Source organism: Parasteatoda tepidariorum, chromosome 1 (assembly GCF_043381705.1).
Source record: "Parasteatoda tepidariorum isolate YZ-2023 chromosome 1, CAS_Ptep_4.0, whole genome shotgun sequence".
Lineage (NCBI taxonomy): Eukaryota > Metazoa > Arthropoda > Arachnida > Araneae > Theridiidae > Parasteatoda > Parasteatoda tepidariorum.
This window is the reverse complement of record NC_092204.1, coordinates 39,564,821-39,577,381: the sequence shown is the minus strand read 5'-3', so window position 1 is coordinate 39,577,381 and position 12,561 is coordinate 39,564,821. Positions and strand designations below refer to the sequence as shown.

General features: G+C 27.5%; 2 protein-coding genes across 4 annotated transcripts in view; both read right to left on the bottom strand.

Moving 5' to 3' along the window:
* Positions 1 to 12,561, bottom strand: part of LOC107447009 (carcinine transporter) — a 44,775-nt gene that overhangs the window by 21,987 nt on the left and 10,227 nt on the right. The gene's annotated exons all lie outside the window — the stretch shown is intronic.
* Positions 2,219 to 12,515, bottom strand: LOC122270320 (vacuolar protein sorting-associated protein 4-like; the record flags this gene model as incomplete). 2 transcript variants are annotated; one of them, XM_043047222.2, is given in 6 exon segments in its annotated part: positions 2,219 to 2,337; positions 2,427 to 2,584; positions 4,849 to 4,919; positions 6,591 to 6,729; positions 8,978 to 9,089; positions 12,179 to 12,515. In XM_043047222.2, coding segments are annotated over 6 exon segments (614 nt in total), but the record flags the coding sequence as incomplete, so codon positions are not given.

Sequence of the window (12,561 nt, the reverse complement as noted above, 5' to 3'; positions counted from 1 at the left end):
CATGCAATCAATTTCTTAAAAGAGACAAATAAATACAAAAATTGACAAAAAATTGAAGCTTGTCAGTAAAAGAATTTAAAAATAACTTTTTCCATAGTTATAGTTGCTCATACCTTTTATTAAATTTGCAATAAATATATCTCAGTTAGAATTGTATAATATTTTACTAGACAGAGTTCTATAAGATTTTCTCTAAAATTTTCATGGAGTTGTTATAAAAATTTACCTTTACTTTTTATGAAAGGAATGATCCCATTTTACAAAAAATAAATATGAACACTTATACCACTCATTAACCCTTTTAAATTAGTAATAATTTTATAAGGATTGTTACATTTAAAACTTTTTTAAAATTTTTTTTATGAGTTTGTCTGTTTCCGTTCAATTCCATAAATTCATGTAGAAATGTCTTAGTTGAAAAAAACAACTTTATCTTTTTTTTCAATTACCTTCTACGTTTCACATAGCTTACTTTTATATTTTTATTAACATGTGGCGCAAAAAAAAGTTACAATTCTACTTTTTATTTCTTAAATAAAAATTTGATATATAGTTTCCTATACCAATAAATATTTGTTTAACATAAATGTTAAACTTCCTTTTAAGGAGAATCTGAATATTCAGATATTAGAAGAATCTTAGATATTATTCCATTATCTAGATCAGGGGTTTCCAACTTAAATCAGGCCGGGGGCCACAATTAAAAACACATATTAAATGGCGGGCCACAACTTTATCAAAATTATAGTAGTACTCTTATGTTTGAAGGAACATTAAATATAAAAAAAAAAAAAATGAAAAGAGCAACATATACGATTATTTTTGTATTTGAATAAATATTTTCTTAGATGCAAGAACTGAGAAATAAATTTTTTTGCACCGGTGGTATGTTAAATTCCACAGAAATGAAGAAATTATGTTTTTATTAACGAGAAAAGTATTTTAAGCCCATAAAGATTTTTTACGAAAATTGCCCGCAAAAAAATGACAACTAATATATTTTAGTTCACGAGCCACAAAAAAAGGCTTCGCAGGCTGGATACGGCCCCCGGACCGCCAGTTGGAAACCCCTGATCTAGATGGTTAAGACTATAAAAAGGTTCTATGTATTATTAAACAGATACATACAGTTGTATGCTCAAATTCAGAGAGAAAAAGTATGTTATTAACATGTGATTTCATCTACAGAAAAAAATGTTTTGGTATAGCTAAAAAAGCAAAATTTATAAATATATTCAAATCTCTGAGTAAATATTATTAAAATATACATAAACTTGACCGAATCTAATATTTTAAGAAAAATGATGTTCAATTTCTCACTTTGAAAGTTTTTAAATCTTATTCTAAGACTCTGTCATTAAATTAAAATAAGCATCTTAGCAAAAAATATAAAATTTTAATTGCTGTAATGAAATTGTAGGAGTTTTAGGGATCCCACTTAATTTCAGGAAAATTTCAATGTAAATCCAGACCATATTTCATCCATACCATGCAGTGTTTCATCAGAAAACTTTGATTTTTCATTTGTAATAATATTAGATTTTGTGAGCAAAAAAAGATATTGCATAAGGATGGAAACACGGAAAAGTTTTCCCTAAAATGTGGAATTTTTACACTAAATAATTGTTATATCGAATCTAACTAGCTCATTATTATTATAGAAAATTCTAAGACTAGTTATTTTCAAGGCATAATGTAGGAATTTTCCAAGTTTTTTTTTAAAAAAATGCAACTTTCCCTAACTATTTCCTGCTTTTTAAGAATCAAAATTAAATTTCCGAACAATTGCAGGTTTTCTCCGTTCTCTCTGAGTTATAAATGACTGTCAGGTTAAGTTTTGTCTATCTTTAGCAGAAGTCATCAATGCTAATTATGATAATAGCACAAAATGTCTGTATAAATAAAATTTACAGTTCTGTGAGAATGAAAAGCATGTGATTTTTTTAATATTTAAAAAGTTACTCCATAATCACATTGCCTAAACTTAAAAAAATGCAAAAATTGAAAATTTGTCAATTTTAACTTTTATGATTTAATTTTTAAAATTTGAAATCTTAATTAAAATCACACGCACCATAATATATAACAAAATATGGTTAAAACATATTTTTAAGATACAACAACTTTAGTTTTACCAGTTACAGTTGTCAGAGATACATTTTTATAAAAATTAGAATATGGGGAATAATTTTAAATAAATTATCATAAAAATAATTACTTTTCACTTTCCCCCAGCCATTTAGAAACTAGACTTGAAGATGAGACAGAAAAAAAGGTGGAATTATTTGCTTCAGTGGCAACTGCTTTTGCCAGAAAAGATTTTCCTGTTCCAGGAGGCTAAAAGAGAGATATTGAATAGTGTAAAACAATATTTAAGTTTACTAGAGGATACAGAATCTTTCAAATATCTATTTAATACAACTTACACCAAACAATAAAATTCCTTTCCAAGGTTTCCTTTTACCGGTAAAAAGATGGGGAAATTTAATAGGTAAAATAACAGCTTCTTTTAATGCTTCTTTTGCACCTTCTAGGCCAGCAACATCAGACCATTTTATATTTGGTTTCTCAACAACAATGGCTCCTAAGAGTTTAAAAGCATTTTCATAAAAATACAGAATAAATAGAAGATAACGTTTTTTAAAAATAATGTATAAATATAAATTCGTTAGAAAAACCATACATTTAACAATAAAAGAAGATAAAAGTTCAAAAACATTCTATAACTTCAACGTTAGTAGATCAACTTTTGTTTCAAACCATAAGCTTGAATAAATTCAAAATATCATCGACAATATATGATAACACTTTGTCTACTTTATTTATTTTCAAATGGGTTCTTGATATAGTGTGCAATGAATCATTAACTAAGTACATGTAAGCTGTGTGTTATCCTTGCTTCTGCATTCCATTCAATAAACATAACAGCTGTTTCAGAGATTAGAATATTTTCAACTTCTCTTATTACATAAAATTATACGTGTTCTATGTTACACTTTTGCAGGGATACCAGGGGGGAGATCACTACATTTTCACTACAGAGCTATTTTGTTCGAGATGCACCAAATTAAGACAATTGTCTAATTTGCCAAACGTGTTGAAAAGGGAGCTAAATATCCTTTGTGATTTCAATATCATAAAAAGCAAAAGCTTAAAACATAAGTTTCGAAAAAGTTAAGTTTGTCTAATAACAAGTAGCCCCATAACAAAAACTGTTTCATTCCATTGGTAAATTTATTTCAGCAAATTTAAGGTTGTAAAAAATTTTATTAATTCAATCGTGGGATGGGAAAAAGTTAAAAATTTTCAATGCAATTTCATACCAAAGTGATTATGACTCGATAAAAATGGATTTGGTGATAGAATTGCAATTGGAAAAATAACAAATAAGCTCTTTCCAAAAATATAAGTACATAGAGCATCATTGCATTTGATTGTTAACAAAAACTTTCATTTTAATATTGCTTTTTAGTTTTCTATTGTGCAATAAACATACTACTTAAGGTTTTGACAAATGGTTTCTTACTTAAGCTCAAAATGTTGTAGCCAACTTTATGAAGAAAATAATATTTGAGGAAAACTTATTTTCTTAACACTTATTTTCAAACAACGTCCTACTCAAAATTAAATAAGGAAAAATGAATTTTTTATTTACTCATTTATTTATTTTATAAACACTCACAATATTTTAGTATTCTAAATGGTTAACAGATACAGAGGTGGCTAAAAATGAAAGAGATTCAAAACGAAAATTATTTTTGAAAAATTTCGATTCCTTCAAGCTTTTAATATAATTTTTTACTTAGTTCCTTAATTTTTAATCAAAGTTTCTTCTAACGAAACCCATGCAAAAGAACACTATTCATACAATCATTAATCAACTTCTCAATAACTCGGTAATTTTGTTCTCAGGGGAAAAAAGAAAAGAAAAAAAACTTAATTTCTAAAGAGAGGAAGGAATTGGTAAAAATGGAAAATTTAAAACTAAATTTTTTAACTGCTAATATTTAAAACAGCTTCTTTGAACAACTTCGTGACCGATTTAGTAACTCATTTAAAAGTAAATAGATAATAGATAAAAATAAATAGAAAATCTATGTATTACTATATCAATAGTACACAAAATTATCACATAAAAATTTTCTCTATTTTTATGTGTATTCGTTAACTAGAATAAAAACAAATTAAGGCATAATTCATACATAACATTTCAATACAATATTTATCATATGTCATTGCTTTTGTCTCCCATATGACAGAGAGACCAAACCTTATTGAGGAAATATTTTAAGAAAAGTGTTAAATTCAGCAGTTTTTTTTTAAAATTTAATTTTGTATTAGAGATAATAAGATTGGGAAAAAAATGCAAAATATTTTATAAGTATTTTGAAGTTGATGAAATGCAATTTTTAAAAGGAAAAAAAGAGATTACATTAAAGTGACTTTGAACAGTTTTAAAAAGGATACTACATATTGTATTTAGAAGAACATAATAGAGAATTATGAAAAATACATTGCTTATAGACATTTTGAACGTAAAATATAATTTAAACACAACTCTTTACAATATTTAGAGATTTTAAGCAATTAAAAAAATGGAAGTAGTTAACGGAATTTGATATATAACTAAAAGTAAACTGTAATAATGTAAGTTCATTATTACGAAAATAATTTAAGATTTTTCAGGTTGATATGCAGGTAAAGTGAATTAAAAATTTTAACAAATAACATACCACGTGAATTTTACAGAGAAAATCTTTTAAAAAACAAATGCACACAATTAAGCTAATACATTTATAAATACAATATATGTTTTTACTTAAATAATACAAAGGCAAATCAATATACCTTCCAATTGGTGGGTAAGTTTCTTTTTTTCAGGGTCATCATCACTATCACTACTGTTGCCACTATTTTTTCTAAAAAAATATTATTAAATTAAATTATTATACTTGAAATATGATTGAGTTAACTATTTCAACAAAACAGTTTAACTACAATGCAACTGATGAAGCATATTTTTGAAATTTGTTAACTATTAGTATCACAGAAAATTGTATTTGTATGCATAGAAAAAAATTACCACTATTTTTGCAATGTAGCCCTTTCTGTTCAAAAACTACTGAAAGAATTATTAATTAAATAAAATAAATATATAATACATAGAAAATATAATGAATAAAGCAAAACTATTATATTGCTGTTTTATTTTTATTCCATACAAATATAGCAGATAAAATCAAAATTCATCTGAATCATAAAGATACATCCTTATCATGTCTCAGTCCTGATGGTAACTGAGTTGCATATTAAATAAAAAATCCATTTGATTTATGCAATCGTAATTATTGCAATGTAGAAATAAACATAGTTTTTCAAATACAACTAGTGTTATAGTTTGAGCATAACAATGTTTTTTGAACAAGTCAAGTTTTCAGTTTAGGAAAAAGTTTATTGTTTAGTAACATAACAGCCAAGAAAGATAAAAAAAAAAAAAAAAAAAAAAAAAAAAAAAAANAAAAAAAAAAAAAAAGTGAATTTTTGCAAACATTTTCACAATATATTTTTAATATTTCCTTCATTAGGAGATTTTTAAGAAAGAGAATAGTAATCAAATAATCGTGAATAGAAGTTAGAGATTACTAATTTTTTATGAAATTTTTCAAAACACATAAATAAATAATTTTAAATTAAAAATTCGATATTTTTCTTCGTTTTTAAAACTTAATACCATAAATGAAAATTTCTTTATTTATAATTATTACTTACGTAAAATTTTAAACAATGATTTGAGTAAAAAATATTTTTTCTTTTAGAGAATTTACTAAAATATACTAAAAAAACAGCAGCATTTTTAATTAGACCAGAGAAATGAAAAAAATTAAGTAGAGTTGGCAGGTATGTAATGTATTAAAACCTATGTTTAAGTTCCATTTCATGTAGTGGAGTAACAATAGCCCTTCTTGCAACAGAGAAAATTTTCATCTCAACTGTTTAACTAATTCTTTTTGTGAAATATTTTTTTCTTGTGGATAAAAACTAATAACATATTTATTAAATGATATCCAGTCTAGTGCAATACCTTTTAATATTAAGTAATATTTTAATTTATTGTACAATCTCAATTAACCATCTAATTTGATGACCCAAAAAACCCAGATAACTGAATACAGAAAATATTCTACATGATAACAGAATACAGTTACATGTGCAATTTTTCTTTACTAAAGTTTAACAGATTTTTGTAGAAAATATAAGTTATTTTTTTAAATCAAATTAAAACACTCTTTTCTTACTTGTATTGGGTCATAAAAACTAATACATGAACAAGTATTAAACTTGTCTACAGTAAGAGTATTCTGATAAATCACTTGCTGTCACTCAAGAGTTAATTGAACTATAACTACCATTAAAAAATTCAACAATCGCTCTTTGCAAGATTGTAAGTGCAAATTGACTATTAAATTATGATTAGCATAAACATGGGAGGATAGATTAATTAAATTAAGATATAAAAGTTAAAAAGAAGCTTGCACTAGCACCTTGAAAAAATAAATAAGATATATAGGAGAGAAAATATATAGGCTTACGATGTAGGACCATCCTCTGTGTCTTTAATAGGCTTCTTTTGCTTGTCCTTCAAATATTTCTTTAACTTTTCTGCTCTTTCTAAGTACTGGACACACTTTGCTCGTATGCTCTCTTTAGCTTTATCACTCTGAGCTTCATCTGGAAAAAAACATTTCATATTATTTTTTTAAACATGATAAATAAATATGCAAATAATGATGCAATTTTAACCTAAGTTACAAATTTCAGATATTATTTTGGAACAGGCTTAGTGTGCTTTTCTAGTATAAAAAGTGGTATTTTGGAACAGGCTTAGTATAAAAAGTGATTGTTTAGGAAGATATTAAGAAAATGTTTAATTTGGTGTTAAGATAAATTTAAAAAAATTAAAGCATAATTGAAATAGAATTGAAGTACTTTTGAACAAACGTGTCTGTTTTAGAGAAGAGTGAACAAAATTGAATGGCTAAGAGAAGTATGCTAAACTGGTATACTAAATAAGGGTTTTAAAAAAAAGGTATTTATTCAAAACAATTAAAAAATAAAATCAGTGTTTTCCCTAAGTGTTTTAAGAAGGGTGGCCCACCCAGCCAGCCCTTTTACAAAAACAGGTCTTGTCCCTCCCACTTTTTCTATTAGAAAAAAAAAAATGCTCTTTTTCCAGTAGCAGATTTATTGCAAAGATTGCAGCAGTAGAAATGAGGAACTTCTGATAACCTTAACTGCAAATTATTTTTAGGCTAAGTCAATATGTATAAAATATTTCCTATATTTATTTGTATTCTGTTTCAAAGCTATTAATGAAGCTATTGCTCTTCAAAAGGAGTGCAAAATTAGTGCCCTTAAAAATTGAAAATGCCCTTGTTTTTTAAAAAGCACCTTGCCCTTCTTTTATTTTTAGGGAGATCTTTGTAAAATCAAATGATATCTGCAATAAGTATAAAAGTAAAAAGGGTTGGAAAACAATAATAATAAAAACAAGGGTTCTAGAGCTACAAGCAGATTTAGATAAAATGAAAAACTTTCTGTGAACACAAAATCTCAAATAAAAAACTTCCTGCAAGCAACTATAATTACTCTTAAATAAAACAACACTCTTGAAACTAGTTCTAATCTTTAGGCAGCCTCCTATTTTGGCGAAGTTCATTTGAAAATCATCATTATTTTCAAAAATGCTTTAATTTATAAAAATTTTATATTGATTATTAAAAATAGCAGTATACCTGAACAAATGCAATGACGTGCTGCTTTGCGAAGTACAGAGTCGAAATTCGTATATTTATATCTGCAAGATTGATCCATGAGTTAAGATTGGGCAATTTTGATTGTCTTCAGTAACGCTAAAAGATTTTCTGTGATGTATAAAAATATTAACTGCAGGGTAAAATTGGAAATTTTGTTTATAAAGGGCAATCATAAATTTTTTTTCTGCAATGTTGAAAAATATTGACTACAGTTTGAAATAGGAGAATTTAGACTATTTTTTGTTCATAATAAGGTACGCTAAAAAATGTTCGTGCCAGGGTTGGCAAGTTTCTGCCACATGACGGTTTTTATCGTCATGTCAAAAACCCATAGTTTTGGTAAAACTGTATTTTTATTTGAGTTCAACTGCTTGTAATTTAAAATTAATTCATTTTAGGCAATAAAATTAGAAAAAAAGTTGTTAGAAGATATTTAAGAACAGATTCTTGCATGTTCCCAACATGATTATATCAAAACATATTATTTGAAGTAAAATATTAGGATACTAAACAAATTTTTCAACATTTCCAAGCATCATTTTGTTTGGCATATTACATTACTGAAGAATGTCAAGTCATTCTTGACTTAAGAGTTTGTTAGTAGCTACAAGTTTTGTTTAGCTTATTTCTAATGTTTAAAAAATGCCAAATTTTAAATTCTTCTTTTTAGTTCTTGAATTTATTAATAGTTCCAAGCTTTTTTGTTTGTTTGTTTATTTCTAACAATTAAGAAGAGCAAAATTTTGAATCCTTTGCAAATCAAGCTATAATGATAAAAATAAGTATCACTATTTTCAATAAGTATATTACAATATTTCTATATGAATGTATATTCTTCTATAAGATTACATGTATATAGTTGCAAAATCAATAGCAATCATTTACAACATTCATTTATTCAATCATTTACAAAGGCAATTATGTGAAAATAATATATTGTCTGCCATATGCCATAAATTAAAGAAAACAGTAGGTTTTTGACGGTTTTTACCACTGTCATGTCGAAAACCAGTTTTTGACGGCAAAAACCCAACCCTGGTTCGTGCATATAACATATCTGACTATAAGATCCCCTAAGAAAGGTAAATTGTCCTCAAAGGACCTATTTTGCAGCAGACAGAGTGAGTGAACCACTGTAATTCACAAAGAGGATATATAATTACATTTAATGGCATGTAAAAAATATTCAACTCCATGTTCATATAATCTGCATGCTTCATCATAGTTTTTCTTTTTGTCTTCTTCAGTAGCTTTAGTAACCATATCAATTCCTTTCTGAAACATAAATTAAACTTATTGAGAAACAATTACAATGAGTGTATATAAAATGCATTCAGAGAGACACACATTCATGCAAATTTTTTCTAGCTTTATACTAAAATGTTTTCAGCAAATGCAACAGATTCAAGTTAAACTAATTTATTTCTTAACTTCTCAAAATAGAACAAAATAGTCATTCATTGCAGCATTTAAAAGACATGTACAGTAAATTCCTATACTTTTAATATAGCTAATTCCGTGATAATAAAGTATGCAAAACAAAAATGAAAGTGCCCTTCACTGGCAAGACCTATTGCCAATAAATCCAATGCAGTCTGAACTTAAGGATAAAAGATGACAATAAAAGTGAGGCTTGTACAGCGTGTGTTGCCTCTAGTATGGTGTATGATCACCCCTGACAGACAGACAGCATGCACAACGAGTATGCATGCTATTAATAAGGGAGTTAAGGAGCACTCACGGAAGACCCTCCCCTTTTTCCACCAGAGCAATTTTTAACAACAGAATGGTTCTGGGGGGAGGTTCACGCATTGCAATAGTTCTCCCAAGAGCATCCCAAACATGTTCAATAGGATTCAGGTTAGGGGATTTGGCTGGCCAATCCATTTGTTGAATATCCTCTGTTTCTAGATACTCATCAACCATGAGAGCCCTATGTGGTTGCGCAATTGTCGACCATAAAAATGAACTCAGGGCCAACAACAGCGCCCCTGAAAAGACGCACATAGGGCTCTAGGACCTCCTGTCTGTACCTCTGGGCATTCACGGAGCCATTGTCCAACACATGGAGCGGTGTGCAGGCATCTTGCATGATCCCTGCCCAAACCATGAGCTCTCCACCAGCATAATGGACCCTATCTATACTGTTGCTGGGCTGGTATCGAGTTTCAGGTTCCCTCTATATCAATAACCGTCCAGAAATAGTGTCATAGAAATGTGAAAAAATACTTTCCATCTCTCAATTTCGTCCACCAGTGTACTTGGCAATGTTAGGACATATTACTGATAAAATTAGCATATTTGAACACAACAATGCCATCATTTTCTTGTAGTTAAAAGCTGTTTCATAAAATTTGAAACTGCTTCTTAACTATAATGTTTCATACAAAACTTAACAATGTAATATTAAGAAAAGGAAAAAAACTATGACAAAAGAAGTATAATTTTCCGTTTTATCATATGAGCTTTAATTTATTAAAATAAAAATTATAATTTTTATCTATATTTTCTTACATTGTAGTAGCTGGTATTTGAAAATATTAACATTATAATAATGGCATTTGGTTATCGGCACACTTTTGCCTTTAAGACATAATATTTTACAGTTCGAGCAATGTTGAAATGCTCAACATTTTTGATGTACATATGATCGTGTTGTTGCAACAAGATTACTAGGCAAAGGGAGGATATGTAATTAAATGATCAAAAAGAACAGAGAAAGTTGCACCAGGGGTTGGTGATTAATAGTATTTAGGGGAAGATTTCTTCATAGAAATAAAAATAAAAAGAGGGAGAAAATTTTTGGAGTATAAAATTTAGCTGTAAGATGAGGAATTTTTATCGGAATAATTAGTACTTAAATACTAGCAACAAATAAAAACAAGCAATGACAAAAAGTATTTGATCATATCAAGACTGCAACAATGAAACTTAAAACTAGTTTTTATCAATATTTAAAAAATGTATATTACAATCAAGATATTTAACATGTTAAAACTTGCACCAAAAATTTTGGTAGATTTTGCATGCATTCAATCTTTTATTCTATCAATTAATCGCAAAACACTGCTTTTAAATCCATGTTATCAATTTCACAGGACGAAAAGAAAGTTCCCAAACGCATAAAAAAAAAAAAAAAGAAAGAAGATACAACAGAAAATATGAAATGAGACCTCAGACAAGGTCTATGTCATCTGCCTACACTTGATATAACATATATAGAATTAATAAAAATCATTAACTGAATCAAACAATATTAAGTAAAACACCAGCAACTATCTTTCCATATCTCATATAAATATATTCTAATGCCAATGTTTAACAAATAAAGATATACTGCACAAAGAAAATGTTATTTTCATTTGATTGTTGACGAAGTAAGATTTTTCTTTATAGAAAAAATAGCTCTATGCTTTTCCCATGATTTAGATTTGAATATATGGCATAGAGTAAAGCCAATGCTTAAATGCCATACTTAGTAGTGAACATACAAGCAAGCATATGTATCAGTAACAACTCAATAACAAAGCAATGCCAACTACATCACATCCTGGGTAGTCATATTTATGTAATTCTAATGTGAGGTTGTGATTCCAAAAGCTTGAAATATACAGAATAGGAAAATATGAATATCGTTTTCTTAACAATTCCTTAATCGTTTCCTTAAATTACATTCCTTTCATAATTTGTACTCTAAATATAACAGGGAATGTTACCAAGTATTTATGAACATTATATGTTTTTTCCCTTTAACAGATAAAAAAATATAAAAAAGTATGCTAGTATCAAATGAGATCTTTGATTACCGAATAAGTTAAAAAACATATATATATAGAAGAAAGGTGTTTTATTATAGAATAAAGAAAGGTAAGCTACTTTATTTAGTAAGATTTTGATACTGTCATATAGAATCGTACAATTCTGATTTACAGTCACTCAAAAGGCAATCTCATTCATGTCAGAAAAAGCGACCACTGAAAGATTTATCAAAAGCATATCTAATAGTAAGTTGGGTCAATTTTGTAATGAATGAATGGGATTTAATTGAACGTTTACATGTCAAATAAAACAAAACAATCGGTTCACAAATTTGATTAACAGCACAGGGGGCAATATTATTCAAAATTTACAAACACATACCTGCAAAGTAGTCATTTTTGAAGTTGTGGATATTACTTTTTAACCATTACACACNCCACTGAAATATTTATCCCAAGCATATCTAATAGTAAGTTGGGTCAATTTGGTAATGAACAAATGGGTATTAATTGAACGTTTACAAGTCAAATAAAACAAAACAATCGGTTCACAAATTTGATTAACAGCACAGGGGGCAATATTATTCAAAATTTACAAACACATACCTGCAAAGTAGTCATTTTTGAAGTTGTGGATATTACTTTTTAACCATTACACACTGGAAAGAAATATTTTATTTTAGTTTTATTACGAATTCTTATCTAACATTAAAATATTGACATCTCGATGTACAATTTCCAAATAAACCATTACAGAGCATAATAAGCAAAAGCGCTGATTCGTTAAGGGAAAGATATCACGTGAGTTATTCCATGTATTTCGGCTTTTTATCGCTTTTTTGGCATACTTCACATGTCATTTTTCATCATTTAAATAGCCAAGTAATTTTTTTATGACGTAATGAAAGTAAGCAACATTTAATAAAAAGAGGTAGGAGTAGTGCCTTTCACTTTTTCTTTTATATAAAAAAATAAATAAAATCTAGTTT